Source organism: Fringilla coelebs (genome assembly GCF_963513975.1).
Source record: "Fringilla coelebs genome assembly, chromosome: 14".
In the NCBI taxonomy this organism is placed as follows: Eukaryota; Metazoa; Chordata; class Aves; order Passeriformes; family Fringillidae; genus Fringilla; species Fringilla coelebs.
In genome coordinates this window covers 12,598,309-12,621,187 of record NC_140040.1, presented here as the reverse complement: position 1 = coordinate 12,621,187, position 22,879 = coordinate 12,598,309, and the positions used below count along the sequence as shown (strand labels likewise).

Genomic DNA, 22,879 nt, shown 5'->3' with positions numbered 1-22,879 from the left:
AATCTGATATTTGATTGATATGCATGTAACTACAAATTAAGGCGGTTCCTCACACTATTTTACTTCACTGCTTTTCTAATTATAATTATTTCAATTTTTTTCTTTAATTTTCCCACTGTTATAATTTCAACTTATAATAGAAGTTAAAGCAGTTGAAAATTAAAAATATCCAATTGCAAGCAAATTCAACATTCAAGAGACTGCTATAAAACTGTTTCAAACTGTCAGTTAACAGACCAGCAATTCATACCAACAATTCTTGGTCAGAGTCTTCACCTTCATCTCTCTAAGTTAAAATGCTGAAATGACTGAGGGACTTTCCATGAATTAAGAGAAATTCCATCCTACCCAACATGCAGAGAAAGCCAGGCGTGATGAGACCTGCCCATTTGAAACTGAATAGTCTGAAGAAGTTCAAACATAGGCTGAAACTGATGGAAACTGTGTAAAACACAGAACTTTATTCTGTGAGTGTTTACAACTTGAATTTAAAGTCACAAAGGTGCAGCAGTGACATTCATGAGCATTTGTTTTAAAGGAAAAGCCTTTTTAAATTTTTCATTTCTCACAGGTGACAGAGCGTGTGATGGTGGTTACAGGATGCCATATTCTCAGTGCTGTCAGTGTCTTCTTAGCTGAAGCTCCCTGTTGGTGCTGCACTGGTTTAACACAAATGGCTGTGACAAAATACAACAAATACTGTAAGGCAGCTGTAGTTTCTGTATTTAGTCATCCCCCATGCTTACATTTAAAAATCAATCCTCTCTTTCATCAGTGAAAGGTTAATTGCCACCTTAATGTTTCATTTTATTGTATTTTCAAACCTAATGATTTGATATACACTTTTGTGTGTTCCATGTCTTTGTGGTGTCCCACACTGAAAGGGAAAGAATCAGGCAGTTGCACAGATGCCCATGGCTGGATAGGAATGACAGAAGTCAGAGGGACCACAAAAACTCACAAAGTTTTATTTTGGAATGAAAAACTGGTTATTTAGTCCCTTCTAGCATAAACACATGGTGGTGAATTTTTTAATAAGGGGTAGGGAAGGGAGGAAGGGAGGGAGGGAAGGTGGAAGGGAAGGAATTTTTTCAATATAGAAACAGTACTTTTCAGGCTGACATGGCTGCTGTTTTCATTATTTAAATGAAAATTCCTTTAAATAATTATTTAAATTATTTAAGTTCTCAAGCTAGAATAGATGTGTAGTTGTCGGCATCAGGTTCTAAGCAGAAATGATTTACAATTATTAAACCAAACAGCTACAGGGCTTTGTCACTCACCTGGTGGTAAAAGGGCAGGTGTCTCTCCAAGCTGTGGCCATTTTGCAGGTTGATGTCAAGAACATCCCAGAAGTCCAAACCTTTTAACAGATGCTAAAAGAAGAGGTCGAGGATTTTCATTTGCATCTGAGAGTCCTGTTTGGAAATAGTTTTTGTGTTTTGTTGTCAACTGCTTTAAAACAAACAGTAAAATCCACCTTTGTTTGTACAGGACACTCCTTTAACTGTGAAGGTCTAAAACCACCAGGCTTAAGCAATGCCTAAAAACAGGTAACTGAAAGCAGATATAGGAATGTGCAGCCAAAGCTGTGGCACCACAGCCCAAGAGCTACAAACGCCTTGCCCTCTCTCATTCAGTGTCCTACTTTAAAAGATGTACAGGCACTGAGCTACCAGTCCCATAGGTATTAACAACAGAGCACACTGACCTGCAGTGTTACTAATCATAGCATGAGCACACTACAAAGTCAAACTCTCTGATATTAATGTTAACCTGCACACAAGTTAAAACAAACTGACAAATGAAGTGCAATTGGTATGAAAAATTAAAGCCAGATTTCATTTCATGACAAACAGATGTTATCTGAGGTGGTTCTAAGAAAGGATTTAATCCATGACCATAATGTAGGTCACTAGTTTTGATAGAGTTTGTACCTGGTATTCATCCAAGGAATCAGACTCAGCAGATCAATAGCTGTCAAGAGTGTACATGTAGTTTCTTTTTACACCAGCATTTAATAAAAGAATCCAATTAAGCAGATGTCACAATATTTTTTTGCTGACTTCCCCATAATTTTCAATCATTAAAGCAGTATTTAATTTACAACAAAACACTATACGCTAATCCTATGTATCCAAGAATATTCATGTTTAAAACCTGAACCGCCCTCACCGTTTCTGCTGCCCTTCTGGTTTCCCCATGAGCTTCAGTAACTCAAAAGAATTGCAACCAACTTGGTAACTAAAAAAGAAAGCTTTGTGGAATGGGAAAAGTTCACAACAGGGGAGGAAAAAAAGCATTCTAAAATAGCCAGGTGTTCACCTCAACCCATACCAACTTCAAACAGATGCAAGGACAGTAGCTGAATCTGATTTCAGACTAAGGACATGAAAGATGAGTTTTATGTTCTTATGCTTTTATAACATTAGAACGAATTCATTTTTAGATAAAGAATAGTATACTCCCCTACTCTCCAATTCTTTCACATAAAATTTGCTCTGAAAATAGCATGGCTGCGTTCCACTCTTTCAACTATTATTTGATCACTGCCAAATATTTGCAAGTTCACATTTTTCCACATCTCACCCATCTACTTGATTGCAGTTCATGTAGTATCTACTATGTTTTGTTCTACTCCTATGAATAAATGTACTGTGGCAAGGGATCAAGTCAGTCACAGAAAGAGAATGAATTACTTTGAAATACGAAGCTGAAAGAGTGCTGGAAGAAGAGCCCCTGACAGCCTTTCACTCAAGTCAAGGTTTAACCTTAGGAAAGGATGACTAGCTTAAGACAGCAATACTGCTTGGCAGCAGAGGAGGCGAAGGTGTGTTCAAGGTGTGGATGGCAGTGCCTGTCCATGGCCTTACATCCTCATGAGATTGTCTTCATCTTCAGGTGAAGGATGAGTTTGTCCAATAAGTCTGAGTCTAAATAAACAGAAATGGCGAGCAACTCTTCAAAAGAAACTAGGAGCACAAGTAGAAGCCTATGAGAATCTCACAATCCTCTTACCACAAAGGCATCAAAGAATTTTCTGTAGAGTAATTCTACACACAAAATGACACCAACATTCCAAGTCTAACTCTTGTCAAACAAAGAGTTGCATTTTATTTTGATGGATATCACTAACTTAAATGCATTTCTGTGTACAGTGCTATTACAACTTAAATCCTCAACAGCATTAGCAGATGATCAAACACTTTGCAACCGTAACCTGTGAGAGAGCAATTCTCCTTAGGGACATGTGTATATTTTCTTAGAACATGTCTAATTTTGTGAAGAATATCTGCACATACTGCAGGGTGCACATGCCCAATAATAGACATGCCAGCATTTTATACACAAACTTTTTATCTCTAGTGCTTGTCATTTATTTACAGATTATTTCTTATGTATAAGCAAGCTTAAATCAAATTTTTAAGTTGCTCAAAGTTGTATTTCAGAGGGAAAAAAATGAATATCTTCAATTATCTGGTAATTGCAGGGTCACTTACTGGGTTCAACTCCAACCAATCCAAGTATTTTCCTGCTTGCAATAGAAATAAGTCTCATGTCCAGAGGCACACTGCACATCTCACAGCTCCCTTGCTGGGCAGTCACCTACCAGATCAGCTGCTACACTCAGCAGATCTGTTCCCAAGAGCTTTGACTATGAGAGCCAGTGCATCCTGCACAGGCACATTATGATGTGCTACAGAGAACAGAGAGATGGCTTTATCAAACTGGTGTTTTCACGACTTTGCACTTCTCCAGACAGATAGAAAAAATACAGCTGTTGAGTCTGTGCAATATATCAGAGTGAGATGTTTAGAGCTCAGTATTGACCCAGCCCTCCTGTAGCTGCAGAGGTTAGTTTTGATTTAGAACCAGTATATGAACTCAATTTGAAATATAAATGAAAAGCTGTAAGTTCTCCTTCCTCCTGCCAAATCATTATTGGCCAGTTTTAACTTTAGATCATGAACAAGATAGATTTCCCAGTTTCACACAAAGTCTTTCACAAACATCTACGCCCAAAATAATAGGATTTGTACAGATTTTTTTCCTAATTTCAGAATATTTTTAACTGAAGAACAGGACAGTTACTTTTGCTCCAGGAAAATTTGCATTTTTGTTACTGTGCTCCAGATACACAGAAATATGTGAAATTTGTAAATTTACAATAAGAAGTTCTGAAACAAATAGAGATAAATCTTAAAAAGCATTTTTATTTAGTAACATAGAATCAACACAAGAAACTGAAATAATAATTAGGCAATTACTATATAACTTCCTATCATTGAATTATTATATGCGAATCTATTAAGTGCATTTTATGCCATGTAAGCAGCAATCCAGGACAGACATTGAATCACTACATGTATTATGCATTATTAGAAATTAATTCAGTGAACTATTTCAAAGCTGTCTCATTTTAACTAGGTCAAATTCTGTTACCCAGAAGTGCAATGAATCTGTGTTTAAAATTTAAACGCATTGAAAGAAATTTAAACTGCCGTTCTGAATGGAGAATATTTTAAGCGACATCTCTCAAACAACCTAAACTTTCTCTAGATAGAATAATGAAGTCTGATTACAGGGCAAGTGGAAAACGCTATGTTGAGCTGTTCAAGAATACAAAACAGTCATTTAACTTGGAGTGCAGGTGTGAGATCTGACTTATGTGAGGTATGTTATTTTCACCTCATGTTGAGGTTCCTGTAAGTGATTGCCTATAATTCCAGAAAAATCCCCTGAAGAGAAGTTGGTTATATCAAACTAAAAGTCTGTTTCCCATTGCTGTGCTGTTGCCATCTTATATGTACCAGAAGCCACAAGTACCAAGTCCAATGCTGAGCTGTGAGAAACCCACAGAACAATGTGTTCTTTGATCAGAAACACCTTCTACAAAAAAAGAGAGGTATCTGTGATCTCTCTTTTAAGCTATGCAGAAAAGAAAGTATTTGTTACAGTAGGAAGCTGTAAGATACATCAGAGGAAGATTTTTAGTTAACGATTCCTGCTTGATCACATTTTAGTGCTAGAGTGAAAAACTATTAAAATTTATATTTATAATCTGATTTTATTTCATCATCCTTGCATACTGAGAAATATTCAGCTGCAAAGAATATTGTCTATTATGAACTATTACATTAACATTATTATAATTTTGTTAGTAGCCTGGTTTTTGCAAAAATACCAAAGATAGCTCAAAATTAAGACTAGCAATTCATATGTTCTGAGCATTGATGCTGAATGTTAACCTTTAAGAATTTTACTTATATCTTGATTTTAGTCATTTAACTTGGAAGATTACATTTCTTAGCAATGTAAAGAGATGAAAGTCACAAATTCCATTTGCTTCACCAACAAAAATGTTTGTTCACACTGATCCTGAAATAATGAGTGGAACAGTAGATAGTCAAGGAAGAACGAACTTTTTTATATTGGAATACACCTACTTTTTTAAGCAGTTCTAAAAGTGTGTCATATACATAATAAAGTCACATATTTGGTTTAAAACAACTGAAAACAAATCAATTTCTCAGCTTTGCTATTTAATTATTTAAAAAAAAAATTAAGTCCATTTACAGCCTGCTCCAATCATCCCACATGATCTTTGCATTTCAGACACATTAACCAACCCAGCTGAAGCAGCTGTAGTTCTATCTGGATTCCTGTGCCTAAACATTTCAATAGATCACTAAACTGTGATTGTAGCAGAGAATTTCTAACTCTCATTTGAAGAGATTATGTACTACTACACATGTACACCAGTCCATGAACCAGAAGAGAGAATCTCTGGTGTAGTTCCAGTCATATCACTATCAGAAAGAGATATATCAAATTTGGAAGTCAGTGAAGAGGAAGGGAATTATATATTGCAAAAGATACTGCCTAGATACATATGAAAATTTAAAACTAACTAGAAGTTTTAAGGTGATCCAGAAACATTAAATAGGCATGATCTTCAAACATTATCTACAATATCTACAGGGTCACATTTCTGAACTGGGTTACACCTACCTATGTAATTACCATCTCTGCAACAGAATTAGCCAAACCCTTTAATAGAAACCTACTTTTCCTTCTTGCTGGTGGCAGCAATGACAGTCAGAAGGTGTCTGATTCTTTCTGCATCTGTTAGTAAAATTGCTTCTCTCTACAATCATCGCTGGTGTAGTCATCTGCAACTAACTGGAAAATCAATTAAGGAGCAGCACAGACTGCAAAACTGTACTAGAATGTCACCAAGTTTCACTACTTTACTGCTTAACAATGCTGATAAAAATGATAAAAACAGTTCCTTAAAGCAAGGGGTTTCCACCCCCACTTTTCATTTCCCCTGAGTATATTTCTTAGACATGTAAAAAATGCTAAGAACGTGGCTGGTTAAACTGGGCTGCAAACTTCTCAGAATTATTCTACTGAGAGCAGCCCATTCATCTATTCCAACCCACAGAACATTACTTTTGTAGGATTCTCTCCTGAATTGTCTTCCATTTTGATGCTGATTTCACTCCAAGGGAAGGCAGTGCAACTAGGAAAAGCCACCAGAGTATAGCCAGACATTAGAGACTAACTAGGAACATTTTTCACCTGTGTTACAGAACATCTTTCCTAAATACTTTCAAAGCCATGTTGAAAAAATACCCACAACAGACCTACACCAGCATAGGGGTCATCAGAAATGAGCTTGCTTGCCTATCTCCAACAGAAGCCACCTTCCAGTTTTTTTGAGATCTGCAAAATCTACACACAGCATACCAAAGGCCAAAAGTACAAGCATATTTATACAGTTCTATTCAGGCAATATTTGCATAATAATCTACATCACTACTTGCATAAGCTACTATCATGATTAAACACTATTAAATATAGTTATTTGCTGAAGTTTCTCTCACATTGATTTAAAGGTATAGTGCATTTTGTAAAGATTTCTACTAGAAGAGGTAAGAATATGAGTTTAGGTATATGTAACCAGAAAAGACTTTTAAAAGATAAATCCAAAGTGTTAAACAGATAAAAGATAAATCCAAAGTGTTAAACAGATAAAATAAGCATATTTAATAGATTTTCACACTACATTTGTTTTGTAAAGAGTGCCCTATCAAGTAGAAGTGATGTACTATTTTTCCTTCACCACTCTTCATTAACAAACTCTAGGGAGATGTGAAAAGGTCACATTTCCTTCTTTAGGTTTGCCTAAATTACTGAATGCCTCGTAACACAGAGCAACTCAGTCAGCTCCTCTTGACAGTGCTTAAATAAAACCTTAAGTACACGGACATCACAACAGTCATAGCAAAAATTTGCAGCCACAGTGGGACATTTTAATCCAAACTTTCTGCTTACACAAGATGCTTCTAAAGCTTTTGCTACATCCATTTTTCCCTTCAGTAAAGAGGTACTGAAGAGTGTACAGCAGCAAGTGCCTTCATTAAGCATCAGCAGCTAGAAGTGATTTCTGCATTAAGGGAATAGGAATTTAGCAGAATAAACACCCCCTTTGCATTCCAGCTGGCCCTCAGAGATCAGAGGAGCTGGGTGTGACCAGGCTTGACCTTTCTGATTAGAATAATTTCAGCACTACAAGTCTGGTTGAGTTCAATGAGAACTGCCATGATTACAGGTTCATAAATAGTACAGTTTATTGAAGCAACAGGAAAGCGGGTTCAGGATTGCCAGTTATAAGGGCGTTAACAATGGATTTTGTTTTTTAAAGGTACTGATAGCCTGAGTACAAATAATTAAATAAAAAGAATCCATTTAAATTCTGTATTTATCTAGAAACAGTGCTTTTCCTCAGAAGATGATTAACCAAAAACCTCAGGAGAAATTATCTCCCACTTCTCTGGTATAGCTGCAATACTACAGAGAGAAAAGCAAGATAAGTTTACTTAACAGAGAGCTTGCCATGGTATTTCAGGATATGCCATTCTGGAAGCAGGTAGAGGGTGGAGCTATGTGAGCAAAAAGCTATAATCAGATTTGTGTTCTTGTGGTTGTTTGTTTTTCGTAAGAAGCACTTATTAGGCTGGAAGGAATCCTTGTTATGCAAAAGTAGTATCAACTTTAACCCTACAGGACAAGCAGACAACTGAATGCAAACAACCCTCACAGCAGCTGCTGTGAATAGGATCTCAAGCTGAACAAACAAATGCCCAAAGTGATGGCTGGAAACAACAAGAAATACAGCATATCCTGGCAAGCCAGCAGTGTACATGGCTCATCATTTCAAAAGCCAACAAACCTCCTACTCCTGTGTCTGGCACAAAGCAGGCTGTGAGCAGAGCAGTTCAAACAAGTGAAGAGATGCCAGCTCTCAGAAGCTGCCACAGGAATACAGCTGTTTCAGCAGCACAACCTGTCCCACTCTGCTCTGCACCCGTCACAGCTGGTGAGAACACCTCAGGGCCACCCCACTCAGAGATGGCAGCTGCCAGCCAGGGAGGGAGATCAGAACATACCCACATGCAATGACCAGGCACACAGAAACAGTGGGCCCATCACCTCTCAAGGTTTGCCTGCCCACTGCACAGATTCCACACCACTACCTCCAAAAGAAATGAAACAAATCCAGCTTCCAGTCTTGGCTTCTCTGCATTGTTAGTAACAAACAGTTTGGTTTTCCTATGAGCCTTGTTGTGTTCTAATGTTTTTGGCATAAAACTACAATTTCAAAAAAAATGTCCTTGTTCTAAATATCTAACTTTCAACCTGAGAGTCAGTCAAAGAAGACAATGTTGTCACTCTATTATGATACCAGGAGTGACATTTGAAGGAGTAAAGCAGCCTTGAAAACAAGGCAAAATCAGGTGAATACATCTGTTCCCTGACAGCTTTTAGAAAACCAAATACAATGTGTAGGAGAACATGGGGATTAAGAGGCTGAGAAGACTCTACTGGGGAATTAAATGGGAAGGACTAGAAAGTGGAAAAGCTGAATACATATGGTTCAAGACTGAGCAAGAATCCATATCCTATTTTTAAAAAGTGGCAAAAAAGTGAACAAGAAGTTGATGAGGGAATTTCTTGTACTAAGTGTAAGCAAATTTGGCAGAAAATAAATTCCCTTGCATTCCAGCTGGTCCTCAGTTATCAGAGGGGTTGGGGGTGGCTGGGCCTAATTTCTGAGTAAAAGCCAATTCAGCACAGTAAGTAAATGCAGAGCCAGTTCAGCACTATGAGTTCAGACATATTCCATAAGAACTATCACAGCCTCATTCACAAATAGCAAATTATTGAAGCAGCAGAAATGCAGATTCTTATTGGATTGCTGGATTTAATTTCTTGCTCAGAAACTGATGTGCCTCTAGTGTTACAGCTCTGTAAAGAAGAGCAATAAGCTAAATAAGAGATTAAGCTATCCTGAATAAAAGAAGCCTGCCTTCTGAAATGTTAGATGGAATATGACGGTGAAATTTTACCACACCTGCTGTAGGTACCTCAAATGATAAAAAATGTCATTCCAGTTGCAGAAAAAGAGCAGAGAAACACAAATTAGCTTTACAGTCTACCAAAATTCAAACCATTTATAGCACCTCAAGACACAACTTATCACGTTCAATGTGGTAGAACAAGTTTCATATTACACTTCTAAGAAGTGAAAACAAATCTTCTATTTCATCAAGCCACACACACAAAAAATCCATATTTCTACACTATACTTACATTGTTACATTGTGTAGAGATGATCCTCTGGACTTCATTCAGATGTCTAACAAAAGGCCTTTTCTCTTCTACAGAATATGCATCTATTTGATGAAGCTCATCTTCCAGGATAAACTTCAAAATATTTTCTATAGGCCTGATACAAAAAAAAAAAAAAATTATGGAATTTTCTTATCAGATTTTTTTTTGTTGTCTAAAGCAAGAAGTCACAAGTATGGATCCTCTTACAGAAAAACCCCAGCAGTACTGCAGATAAGTAAAAGGCAAAATGAGATAGAATGAAGAAAAAAAGGACAGTCTCTTGATAAGATTTAAGCTTTAAGCTTCCAAAATCTACTCAAAAAAGGAATGTAAAGCATGTAAGCACTATCATTATATCACTAAATGCAAGTTAGGATTATACTCTTCAAACTTACTACAGCAAACAGATTTATAAAAATACAGGTTTAGTAAATGCAAAAAAGACTGAATATGTGACAGTCTGAAACATTACCACAGAATCTCTGAAGTAACATGTTGCCTCAAGAGGGAGGGATTGTTCAGACGAAAATGATTATGAGAAAGGATATGTAGACTAAAAAATGCAGATGGCTGGAAAAGCAAACTAAGAAACAAGTGACCCATCCTAATTATCTCTGATAGCAGATGCTGCCAACAGATGCTCTCACATTATGCTCCAAGTACAGCTGTGAGAATCAGATACCAAAGATGCTAAACTCAGAAAGATGCATTCCTTGCACCTCCAGAAGAGATACTTGAGACAGCACTCGAAACTGACAAAGCATGGTTCTTCCAACCACCTCTGCCTTGTGAAGCAATCCAAGTGTACACCCAGCCCTTTTGCTTAGGCTGTTCATTTTCAGGCTTCACAGGTGTTGGCAGAAAAAGATATCAAGGGTTACTAACAGATGCACTAACCCTAAGAAACAGTTTATATAAGTCATAGCTGTAGTGCGATGACAGTTACATTGCCTTGCCTCATTTATCTTGGCTAGTCAACAGAGTTGTACAGTAGGCAGTAAAAGCTACTTGGGGGAAAAAAAACCCCAAAACATTTTTAACAATCCAAGAAGTTTTACATTAGAAACAGTAAAGGAATTCTAATTTATTAAGGTATATTAAGGGTTATAGATCTTAGAATTTTTTCCCTGATGTAGGTTCAGGCTCTAAGTGTTACAAATCATTAAAGTTTGAATAAAAAACAGCTTTATGATATCTGCATCTGGTCAGATATAAACCTAATAGCTGGAGCAATGTAAAAGACGAGAGGAGATCTGCACATCAGCAAGCTCACATAAATATAAATAGCTTAATGCAAATAACAGCTTTCTGATCCTTTTGGGGTGCTGGAAATCTCCAAGGGCTATGCAGAGAACTCACTTTTTCAGAGCAGCATCTAGTTTCCTGGGGTCTGATTAATTTAAGGTTCTACAAACTGCAAGAGTACAGTTGTAGAAAGGAAGAAAACATCTCCTTCCCATACTCCAGTCTTTGATTCAGGGAAACTCCAGTGCTAATATCTGCTACAGTTTTTGTCAACAGTCAGAAAAAGCACCACTGAGGTGCTCTGCCTTTCCACATGGAAGACATAATTCCAACTACCACCAGTACCGTGTTTCTTCTGGTTTTTACACTGGCAAAATTGGTATAAACTAACTAGGCAAAACTGTAATAGGCTGGACTCAAACACTCTTCAGAAAGTAATAGGCCATCATTTACAGTCAGTGAGACATCACCAAAGCAAAAGTAATGTATGAATTTCTAGAATACACAATTTCTTGTAATTATGCTTAAACCAATGAAAGCAAAATTGCTATAAATCATATTTTCATGATTTTCTAGGTTGCTTTTAAGAAAAAAGAGGAGAGAAATTAGACCACATCCCAACCTCGAGAGCACTGCAGTGCCTCAGCTTTAAGCAACACAAAATTCTTACTGGACTACAGAATACAATCCAGGCTCCAGTACCAGTTAGCTGAAAACAGATGGCAGTGCAGAGAGCCCAGGTCCCAGGAGAGCTTACTAATCGAGTCACTCAGTAACTCAGAAAGCTGTCATTTAGCAAACAGACCAGTTCAGTTACCTCTGTGGCCCAGCTGGGCTAGCAGCAGGCAGGGCTGCGGGATCATGATGGCTGATCCCTGCAATGTCACATGGGACAACGGGCAAAGAAACCCAACCTTTCAGCGCTGCTTTTGGCTGACCATTATTTCGGCTGTTGCCATCCAATACGCGATTGCTACCGCAGGAGCACAGCCGGGCCTGGGCTGGCAGCACAGCAGGGCCACCTCCGCTGCTGCTGTCCCTGTCAGAAAGGCCGTCCCTCTGGGGCCACACCGCTCCTGCGGCAGTAAGCCCAAGGGACGGGGTGAGGGGTGATCTGTGGAAGCACCTCACAGCCCTTCTGACACAGATACAGGCCTGTACCCAGAGAGAGATGGTCTTCGTGCCCCAGTGCCATCCTCCTGCACAGAAACCCTGATGAATTGAATTGCCCGGGTAGGATTTTCAGCCTACTGCTCATGCCTGTAGCTTGCAACAGCTTTGCCTGGCCCTACTGAGGGGACCCAGGTCAGTCTTGCTGGACCTGTTTTCAAAAGCAGCCTTTAAATCTGGGCACTGCAGTGGCTCTCGCAAGCGCCTGGGCGAGCAGCCTGGCCATGCCGGAGCGGGTGGCTGCGAGTGGGAGGGTGTAGAAAAGCCCCCGAATGAACAAGTGTAGAGGTTGACCTGTGCTGTCTTGAAGGAAGAATACTGTATCTTCTTTTCTAGCTTTTATTTTCTGCCGAGACCCGTATATTGAACAGCCGTCTCAAGTATTGTGAGGATGTTAGTAGGCGCAGAAAAGGAAAAAAAACCGCGATGCTGCTGTTTAATAAATAAAGTTCAACACAGCTGCTCGACAACATCCCCGAGCCGGCCGAGCCGCGCCCCTTCCCTGCCGGTAGCCAATGCGAGGCGCGCTTGCTGCGGGCGGCGCGGCGGGCGAGTAGCGCGGGGCGTTGTTGTGGGGCCGGGCCGGCGGGGCGGTGCGCGGGGCCGCGGGGAACGGCCCGTGCTCGGTGCTCCGCCCGGTGCGCGCCGCTCCGCCCGCCCGCCCGCCATGAACTCCCTGGACCAGGCTGAGGGTGAGTGCGGCCGCTCGGAGAGAGCCCGGAGCTGCTTCTTCGGCGCGCCGGGAGCTGCCAGCACCGCGCCCGGGCTGCCCGAGCGCGCTGCCCCGTCCCTGCGGAGCGGGACGAAGCGGCCGCGGGAGGCCTCGGCTCCCTCTGCACCGCGCTCCCGGCGCTCCTCCTCGGCCCAGACAGGCGAGCTAGGGCGGGGTTCCGGGGCCTCCTCGGCGTCCCGCGCTCGGGGCGGGCTGTGCTGCTTCCCGGGCGGCCCGGAGAGCAGCGCCCGCGGGAGGGCCTGTGCTGAGGGCTGCTGCCTGCCCTGGGAGGAGGGAGTGCCCGCGGTTCCCTTTCGGTGCCGCTGCTCGGCTGTAGCTGAGGAAAATCCTCTTGTACTGTGGGAGCTCCTTGCCCGCTCACGGCTTTTTGCGGGAGACGCGTTTCTTACAGCTCTTGAGCCTCACTAGGCGTTACACTCAGCCGACGCTCCTTTCGCATTTGAAGAACGCGACCTCAAGTAGCCCCTTCTTGTCTGAGAACACTTAGTGGTTTGGGTTACAAGTTCTTTGAAGTTACAGCTTACAGAATGTTAAAAACCTGAAAGGAGTTTTCAGTGTCCAAAGACTGGTTGAGATTTTTAAAATGGACCAGTGTTTTGGAATTAGCAGGTGTTTTATAGCTGGCACCAGAAGTAGGCAATGTCGACAGAAACCGATAGTCCGGCGTTGTCAGGGCTTTGTTGCTATGCTTGTGCAATCTGAGGGTTCCCAGAGTGTGCCCTGCTAGTCACAGCTGCCAAAAGGATCAACTCAGAGAAGGTTTTTAGAACGTGTATAGTTCAAATAAGTTTAAACTTCCATTTTCTTTTTTTCTGAAAAAGTTTTTTTCATATTTTGTTTCAGTGATGGCTGCATTATGTGAATGTTTTCTTGAGAGCTTTGTTGTCAATAGCCTGTTTTTATGCCTTCTGGGTGCTGTTTCTCAAATAGCAGGTTTTCGTGTGGTGCCTTGTGTTCCCCCTCTCGCTTCAGTGACTAGTTGGAGGGGTTTGTGCTAGTCAGGGAACAGTTAATTAGTTGTAATTGCTGGCGGTGGTTTAACTTCCCCAAAAGGGATGTGGAGGACAGGTCATTAACTTCAGTGTTCTTGGCAGTAATTAAGACTAGTTAGCTGTTCTGTGGCTGAAAGTTGTTCAAGGTACTGTAATCTTCCCCCATAAATTGACCTGCAAACCACTTAGGAATAAATTCACAGTGTAGGAAACTGTTTTCATAGTGATCATAATAGATTTTTTTCTTCCCAGCTTATTCTTTAATTGCTTTGTTGAGATCACTAATATAGCAGTAGTTGAAAGTTGAAGTTCCACATTGATGCTGACAGACATTAGCTGAAAGTTAAGTTGATCCTAATTAGAACTTTACTTCAGGTAGAATTGTAGCTTTAACTGGAATGTTATCAAATATTGACCTTGTTGAATGAAAGGAAGTGTAAATTTAACCTGGACTTAAAGTGAATCAGCTCCTTGGACACAATTAGGAGTATCAACTTGAAATGGATTTAACAGCAATTTCAGCGGAACGACCATGGGAGAACGATGGCAATCCGAAGGAAGATCTATTTTTAAGAAATAATGATTGGAATAAGATCATTGGAGCAGTGTTTGCTGTGGGATTTTTTGCATATGTGTGTGTGTATATGTATCATGACACTCAAAGTTTCTACAAAATAGTCATCAAAGCCACACTGCTACAATAACCCCTTGAACAGTGGCAAATGGCCAACTTTTTAAATTGCCATTATATTGATGGTAGAAGGTAGTGGTTTCCTGATATACTTAGTACTTCAAAATGTGATACTTTTTGTTTTGTTTTGAGAGGCAATTTAAGTTACTATAAATCTAAGTCACTATTTCTAAAGATATCTGAAATAGTGTGATTTCTCAACTGTATTGATTTTTCTTTTTGTAAATGGGAATATTTTTTGCTTTTAGATTAACTCCACCACTGTATTTTTTACCTGAAGTTGAGTAAAGCTCTTGTGACTGGACTTCTACTTAAAGGATCATTGCATTCGTTTTCTCTGCTTGTTTAAGAGCTGGGTTTGCACAGGGGGAATTCTTTTTATCTTGTACTTTAAAATATGACTAAATAGATGAAGACCTAATTATGCTTAATATGCATCTTTCCTAGATCTCAAAGCTTTTGAAAGAAGACTTACTGAATACATTGCATGTTTGCAACCTGCTACAGGACGTTGGAGAAGTAAGTTCGGTGTTCCAAGGAATAAATAGGAGTCTGTCTTTCAAGCTTGTTAGATTTACCAGTGTTTATCCTTTATTTAACTTTGTCCAAAGAAAAATTTTTATTTATACTTGCTTTAAAATTTGTGGCATGCATTCAAACACTCTGCAGCAAGTTCATACAGGATAATAAACTAATATTTTAGCCAGAGTTAGGAAAATTAGGTTGAACATTGAATTGGCTCAAGGCTGAATTATTCTGGAAATATCTGAAATAATAAATTGTGTTTGTTTCTGTTTTATTTGTTTTTTATTATGTTGCTGAAGTTTTTTTCTTCAAGACTCAGACTTCCCAGACTGTTGCCATACTTACTTAAACTAAATATGATTAGGTGAGATAGTCCCTGTAAAATTGAAGGTGAGAAAGTTACAGCAGTGTGCCATAAAGGCAGCTTTGTTTGAAGGAGGGGGGAAGGCAGAAAATTCCACAGATATGCTGCCAGCTTTGGGATCAGTGGTCTGTGGTGGAAACACACAACTTTGTTTCTTTTTTTTCTATTTTGTTCTTGAGACTCTGCTGAAGTTTTCCTACTCAAAGAATACAGACTTATTTTAGAACACATAAAATAATATCTTTTCTCCTGAGAGGTCAATTTTGAATGAAGGAACTGAAGGAATGACTACTTAGAAAGCAAAACGAAATACCACTAGCACCACCTCAAACCCCCTTATTTCAGAGCAATCAGATATTTATATGTAGTTCTGTTGAGTTTGTGCACACCTACTTTAGGAATGCCTTTGGCTTCCAAAATTGCTATTTTCTGTCAGTTATAATTTAAAAAAAATACTGGAAACTTTTAAGCATATTTAAATGAGGTTTGCATAACTAGTATTGTATTCAGTGGCTCATTTTTTTCCCCTAAATTGCTTTGTTTTGTAAATCACATAAAAGAGGGACTTACTATTTTAATTATAATGGGATGTGTGACCAATGTTAAGTTTCTTACTGTTATCCTGAGAAAAAGGTATTTATATGCTGTAGAGAAGAAGCTCTATGCTTTTGATAGATCTTTTTCAAATTCCTTTTGATAACTTTGGTTTCTTTAAAGGACCAGGATGTTTTTACTTGACAGAATTTAGATTTCAGATGTACTTGTTCTGTCCAGGAACTTTGTACAGAATCCTTAGAGTTTGACACATTTGCATATTTTCATTTCTGCTTTCCAATCAAGAGCTTTTCCTCTCTCAGAAGTGAGAAAAGAACTAAGTATTTAGGAGTTGCTGCTGAAAAATAAATGCATTTAAATTTGAGTGAGGTATACTGTTTATGACTTTCATTCTTTTCTTCATCAGTGATTTTGATAGTGGTATCAGTCTGCACAGCAACTGGGGCTTGGAACTGGTTAATAGACCCAGAGACACAAAAGGTAAGGTCAGGCTAATGCCAAATGTGCTGTGTTCCATAGCTTGGTGCTGCAGTCAGGTGGTATATTGAAAACTGAAAGGCTAAATGCATTCTCACATGAAACTGGGAGGGGATTTTTAGTAAAGCTGTTGGGCCCTCTGGAGTTGTTGTGGAATGTGTCCTGGGACAATGCCTGCCAAAACACTGTACCCTGAATGCTTATCTAAAGAATTGTTCACAAGTACTTGGAAATGGCTGGGAGCAGTATTTTATTTTTAGTTAAGGGATCTAGGCAGTGACTTTGTGTGTTTTAGAAACTATGCAGTTGAACTAACCTGATTTCTTTCCTAGGTATCATTTTTCACATCACTTTGGAATCACCCATTTTTCACAATTAGCTGTATTACCCTAATAGGCTTGTTCTTTGCTGGAATACATAAAAGAGTGGTGGCACCATCAATGTATCCTTTGATAGTGTTTGTCACATTAAAAGTGTAGTTCCTCCAGTTGTTGGAGCCTGTGCTAATACTGCTTTTTTAGTTTCTGCTTGCTGTGTGTACAAGTGTTAGTTGCTTTCCTTGACACAATCCACACAGTATAGCAGCCCGATGCCGAACTGTTTTGGCAGAATATAATATGTCCTGTGATGATGTAAGTGTTGCTGCTTCATTGCCTAAACCTTCTTTGATAAAAACCAGAAATAATTCAAAAAGATTCTACCTCAGCAAATTCCATGTGTCTGTAAAACTGCAATGTGGAATACTTAGTATTGTTTTGTGTGTCTCCTTGTAACATTGAACTTGGAGCTTAATTATTGGGTTCAACTTTCAGGGTTTAAACTTTATTTATTTTGTTTTCTGTCTTGCAGACTGGAAAATTAATTTTGAAGCCTAGGCCTCATGTTCAATAAGGGCTGTCTTCCTTCATTTTTTTCCACTGCCATGGAAACCAAAAATGACCTTTTTTAAGGTAGTATGACAGCAAAAAAATCAAATGGGACTGGTTGTCACTGCCTGGGAGTAAAAGTCTTAACACAGTTGACAGTGAAAGTGTGCAATATTACTTTCTTGAATATTTATCCAAATTCTTTGTTATCACATTATCAGTGCTTTTGCTACTTCTGATTACCTCTTTTTCAGTATTAGTGTCACTTTTTTACTTCAGCTAGAACAGAACATACAGGTGAAGTATGTTAATCGGCAATGAAGTTGAACTTGAAATGAAACCTCATTTGTGTTACGTGTCTTTCTAAGCTATTGTAAATAGCAGATTGATGCCAATGTTGAGGAAAAAAAGAAATATCTGGTGTGTGGATTTTCTTGTTCTCATGAAGAGTATTGAAAGGAACGTTTGCCATTCTCCTGATGTTTTATTAGCACACTTCCTCATTGCAGCCGTCCTTGTCTCCTGGTCACTCTTTTGGAACTGGTTTAAAAGCTCGCAGGAAGACTGACTGTTTGTGCCGGGGAAAACTGGTCTTACTGTTAAAGAACTTCGCAAATATATCAAGGATTACATTTGTCAAGTTGTGTATATAGTGCACCAGCCACTTTCCTTGTGGTCATACGTAGTTCCTTGTTTGATCTGGTTCAAAACACTTATTTAAAGATTTTAATTTTTTTTTAAATTGTCTTAAATATGCTTGTATCTTCCCAACTGTAAGGTTGTACTGTATCTAAATCCACCTGACCATTCTGAGTGGATTCTTATGCTCTGATAGTCAGAATATGAAACTAGTATTGCAAATGTATAACATCAGATTTGGTGAAGAAAATCTAAAGAGTGCCACAATAAAATAACAAAATTTGTTATTCAGAGTGTTAACAACCAGCTGTGGATGATATATGCATAAAGTGTAACTTTTGAATAGCTAAAACTGTCAAGTTTTAAGAGTTTAAGTTGTTCAAGGTGCCTTTTTAAATGTTTTGAACTCTTTAAATTGACTCTTAACTGCAAAGCTCTTGCAATTTCAGTAACCCCTACTACAGGGTAGACTGGCTTTTAAAGGCAGCCTATTGATGTAACTTTGTCAGTTGAAACTTTAGGAGTTGTCTTCTGGATTTCTTTTCCAGTAAGTCTTCTGCCCATCCATTATTTTTAACTGCTGTATATTTTGTAGGTAAATGTGTATAAAATAAAATCTTTGTATAAACAGGTGTTATCTTCTTTTGTACTGTACAAATACAGATCTCCACTGAACACAGAAGAACTTCAGAAAATTTATAGCTGCACTCTGTAACTTTCATACCGGACCAACATTTCCTGTATTTGATGTGGGTCTTAAAATCTAAGATACTGACACCAGAGAGGAAACCCCTTCCAGGTTTCCATCCTTCAGGTCAATCCCGCCTCTGTAAGTGCCCTTAGAGGAAATTGTTTCTATTGATAATTTTCTTGTTTGAGCGCAGTAGGCGCCGGTGGTGCCGGTGCTGGGGCGGCGGGGGTCGAGCGCGGATGTCCGGCGGCGGCGGGGCTGCGGCAGGGCGGGGTGTGCGGAGCGGGGCGGGCGCGGCGCCTGCGCGGGGCCGCACACGTGGGCGCGCCGGCGCCGAGCGCAGCCATGGGCAAGAGCCGGGCGCGGCGGTTCCGCAGGGCGCCCCGAGCCCCCGCCGGCCCCGCACAGGAGCGCGACGGCGAGCGCGGCCCCGAGGAGGAGGCGGCGGCGGAGCTTCTGGAGAAGGTGCGGGGGGGGCGGGCGGGCGGGCTCGGCGGGAGCTCCGCTCCGGACCGGGGAAGCGGCGGGGGCTGCGGGGCCGGCCGTGGGGGGCGAGGCCTCGGCTTCCCCCGCGGCGGTGCCGGGCGAGGGCCCGGGCGCGGGAAGGAGCCGAGCGGCCGCGCGGGACCGCCCCTCCCTCCGCTCCCCTCCGCTCCCCTCCCCGCCCGGCCGTCGCTCCCGCGGCGTCACGGCCGCGCGGCCCGGCGGGGCGGCACCGGCACCGGCCCCGCCCGCGCTGCCGTGCACGCTGCGGCGGCGGGCCGGGGGAGCGCCGTGCCCCTCGGCCCTGCGCGGGCTGCCGGGCAGTTCTTGCGGGGCTTGCGTTCGGTCTCCCCGGCCGGAGACTTCTGCGGGTGGCTAGAGCGAGTGTGCCACATGAAAGGAACAAGGGATAGAAAATGCTGAGAAATACTGGCTTTGGCCAGTTCTGGCCGTAGTCCTGGCTTAAGTATTGCAGGTAAAAACTGATGTAAATCTCCTTCTGCGGGTGTGACTTTAGAATCAGAAGCAAAAATCCCCTTTGCTCACTTCACTCAACCCAATTCATTGAACAGATCACTGATTGATTATTCTTCTGGACTAACCTGTTTAGGAAAGAGAGGGGAAGAGGATAAATAATGGCACAGGTGAAAATGAGCTGAGACGCCTTTTTCAATAGAGGCAGGATCTGATGTTACCAGTCTTCTGTTCTGGTAGCAGATGATTATGTGCTAGGTTTTCAGCAAACTCCGTGGCCTTCCAGGATATGCAGTTCTGCTGTGTTATTGTTTTTGCAATTTGTAATTCTTCTTGTCTCACCTAAAACTGTTGCAGCACGTGTGAACATTGTCTTGGGGAATGTAGGGAGCACTTGTGTCTCACTGTTATGCACATGCTTTTAATTTAAAGGCTATAATTTTTTGGGTCTTTGTTTTTATGTTTCTTCAGCTTTTCTTTATCGTGGCATATGTTATCTCTGTTATACTTCATTGATGATGTTTTCCTCCCGCCACTTCAGTCCTTTTTTAATACATTCTGTTTGAGGTCTCACCAGTGCCAGCTAGTGTCAAATCTGTGTCTGGACTATGGCTGTCTTGTCAAATACCCAGAATAGCGTTTATCTAGTCATAAAGTTGACACACATAACCCAGGCAAGGATTTATAAGCTTTCATGGAAGTTCAAAGTTCCTGCTTCCACTCAGGAGCAGTGAAGTGGGAGCCACAGTGTCCTGATCAATCTCTTCACTCCATAAAACCTCCGGCTCCCTTTTCCCTCAGTGTGATGTGCTCTGTGTCTCCACAGCTGCAGCATCCCAGTGCTGAAGTGAGGGAGTATGCCTGTGCCAGTATTTCCCAGCTGCTGCAGCAGAAGCAGGTCATCCCAGCCTTTGTGCAGCGGGACGTGGTGCGCTGCCTGGGGCCGCTGCTGATGGATCACAGCCTGGCTGTCCGGGAGACGGCTGCAGGTGCTCTCCGGTAAGCACTTGCTGCTGCTCAGCTGCAATGGGGGGAAGCTGGGGTTCTGCTGGTGACAGCTGTGAACTGGAGTGCCAGCCTCTTTGCTTTAGTTCTGGGGAACTATGCCTACATCAGCTAAAGGCTGTGAGAGAGGGGCTCTTCTTGCTCTGTGAGACTTATATGTCAGGAGCAGGCTTTATGCTAGAAATTTATGTTTTTATGAGGAAATAGAGAACTTGAGTACAGTTTGGATGGCATTTTATGTTGTTATGTTTTAGTACAGATGTGCTTTCCAATTATGCTTAATGAATAAATGGAAATCATATTTTTTTTCCTAACTCCAAAGTTATTCTTTTATGTTAGTGAGGTAGAAGACTAAAGCTACTCAATTTAAGCAAATTGAGTTTAAAACAAGAAGTACCATACCTTTAGAGAAGAATATCAAAGGCATGGGGTTTTTGAAACATTCTTGGAAGGTATTGTATCTCATCCAAAGCATTAATTTTTTTGTTTTCCCTAGAAATCTGAGTGCTTGTGGAGGATTTGATGTCTGTGATGACATGGTCACCAATGACATCATGACACCCCTGGTTGCACTTCTGAAAGAGGTGTGTTTATTTTTATTTTGATTTTAAACCTGATCTAGGCATTGAATTGTCCCATATGCAAAAACAGTTCAATTTCTGTAGCTTTTAATAAGTTACTTGAAAGATCTCTTGAAATAATGTTTTGATAGGTTTAGTGATACAAAAGTTATTCCAAAGATTTCTAACGACTGCCTTCTGGCTCCTGGCCAGCTAACTTGTGTCCATAGTGAGGTTTGCTGCCTAGGATGATTTTTGAGTGAAAGGTCTGGAGATTTTGGGTCTGTAATGTCAGTTAAGACAAGCTTATGCTGTCAGTGAGAATCAAGGTCCTTCATTTATGTTGTAGCATTATTCTAGTGAATTTTTTTGGTGAGGAATTTTGTCTCAATGGATATTTGGATGTAGAGCTGGGTAGTTAGTGGAGAATAGCACGTACTGAATTTGTATTCTTTGTTTGGTCCAGGTGTTGCAATGCAGTTTGGATAATTCATTGATTTCTCTTACCTGTTGTCTTTGTGTGAGCAACCTTGAGCAATATCATAATTTTCTTTATGTTTCTTCCCCATTTTAAAATATGAGTAATAGCATTACTGCAGAGCATAGTAAGGTATTAGCTGAGTTAATCTTTGTGGTTAGAAACAGCTGTTGACAACTGCATACAGACTATTAGCAAGAAACAGCATTTCAGATTCTAAAATTCCCACGTGTTTTTTAATCAGAAAGCACTTCCAAAGACTTAACTACAAATCAAGTACTGTAAGAGTCTTTCTACAAGAGAAAAGCTATTAATGGTTCAAGTTTTCATAAAGAAAGAAACTAGTCAGGTGTTTAGGTAATAAGTACTGCATGAGAGGATCTCTCCAGTTGGTGCTGATAATACTTGAAAGTTTTGCTTCTCATTGTGGCTTGATTATTTCCCAACCCTGCTTCTTTTGTTTGGTTGTAGTGCAGCACTGGACTGGATGCTAACCAGCTCTCTCCAAAGAAATGCAGAGGGATGAACAAAAATTATATTGAAGACATAGCCAATGAAGCTATTAATTTGCTGTGGAATATATGGTAAGTACTGTGTTAACACTGGCATTTTAGCCAAATTAAATTGTTCCTTGAAAGGAGTGTGGTAATTGAGGCAGAAAAGAAATGGTTGTCCTGGCATGGGAAGGATTCTAAAAGTTGGTAATTAGTTTTAGAAGAGTAACAAATTCTTTTTCTACTGGCTCTTCATCCCGAGTTCTGATCCTGTTTTCTGAACATTTCTGTCATAGTCTGTTGTTTGGGTTGTGGCTTCTTGCAGGTATTTCCTGTAGGCCCATATCATCATACAAGAAACAGGGAAAATGAAATTCTAATCAGTGGATCAGTGCTCTAGGAATATGAGGAGTTTTTTATACTACTTCCTTCCTCTGCAGGTCACACCAAAAATTAATATTAACTGTTTGGGGCAGCTATCCCTTAGTTACTGAGACACTGATAAAAATTTACTTATTATGTGAGAAAATAACGTAAATTGTTCTCTTAGTAGTTTACATTGGATATTAATACAGAAATTACTGTAAATGTTGAAGTGATACAAATCTGTTCCAAAAGTTCTCCTTGAACTTTGTGTTGTTTCCCTTTATTTTTTCTCACATTGTACACTTTGCATAGAGGATTTTGTTTAGCACTGTACTGTGCCTCAGTGGAACTGCCTCTATGCCTGTCTGTGTGATGTGGCTGCTGGCTTGA

At 40.4% G+C, this 22,879-nt stretch overlaps 2 protein-coding genes and 1 long non-coding RNA gene across 10 annotated transcripts in view; 2 read left to right on the top strand and 1 right to left on the bottom strand.

Moving 5' to 3' along the window:
- Positions 1 to 477: 477 nt before the first annotated feature.
- On the bottom strand, positions 478 to 12,568 carry LOC311159032. 2 transcript variants are annotated; one of them, XR_014616497.1, is made up of 4 exons: positions 12,391 to 12,568; positions 9,661 to 9,796; positions 1,284 to 1,418; positions 478 to 677 (listed from the first exon to the last, which is right to left on the bottom strand). It is a non-coding gene; the product is annotated as an uncharacterized lncRNA (long non-coding RNA). The 2 variants fall into 2 exon arrangements; XR_014616498.1 differs by lacking the exon at positions 12,391 to 12,568 and adding an exon at positions 11,744 to 11,865.
- A 111-nt stretch (positions 12,569 to 12,679) lies between these two features.
- On the top strand, positions 12,680 to 18,729 carry CNEP1R1 (CTD nuclear envelope phosphatase 1 regulatory subunit 1). Of its 4 annotated transcripts, none has more exons than XR_014616510.1 (7): positions 12,692 to 12,968; positions 14,960 to 15,031; positions 16,363 to 16,436; positions 16,766 to 16,875; positions 17,011 to 17,065; positions 17,283 to 17,383; positions 18,602 to 18,729. XR_014616510.1 is itself a non-coding variant. In XM_084215449.1 (6 exons), the coding sequence occupies exons 1-6, from the start codon at positions 12,764 to 12,766 to the stop codon at positions 17,322 to 17,324; spliced, it is 378 nt and encodes a 125-aa protein (XP_084071575.1). In that variant the 5' UTR covers positions 12,680 to 12,763; the 3' UTR covers positions 17,325 to 18,560. The 4 variants fall into 4 exon arrangements, 2 of the variants coding, with proteins under 2 accessions (XP_084071575.1, XP_084071574.1); XR_014616511.1 differs by lacking the exon at positions 18,602 to 18,729 and adding an exon at positions 17,809 to 18,560; XM_084215449.1 differs by lacking the exon at positions 18,602 to 18,729 and having other exon boundaries at positions 12,680 to 12,788; positions 17,283 to 18,560.
- Positions 18,686 to 22,879, top strand: part of HEATR3 (HEAT repeat containing 3) — a 22,838-nt gene continuing 18,644 nt past the window's right edge. For 3 of the 4 annotated variants that reach the window (XM_084215446.1, XM_084215445.1, XM_084215444.1), the window contains exons 1-4: positions 18,966 to 19,094; positions 20,413 to 20,585; positions 21,088 to 21,175; positions 22,101 to 22,213. In XM_084215446.1, the coding sequence (XP_084071572.1) occupies positions 18,975 to 19,094; positions 20,413 to 20,585; positions 21,088 to 21,175; positions 22,101 to 22,213 (494 nt within the window). In that variant the 5' untranslated portion in view covers positions 18,966 to 18,974. Of the gene's footprint in view, positions 18,768 to 18,965; positions 19,095 to 20,412; positions 20,586 to 21,087; positions 21,176 to 22,100; positions 22,214 to 22,879 lie in introns of those variants that run through there. The other variant, XM_084215447.1, reaches the window with a different exon arrangement.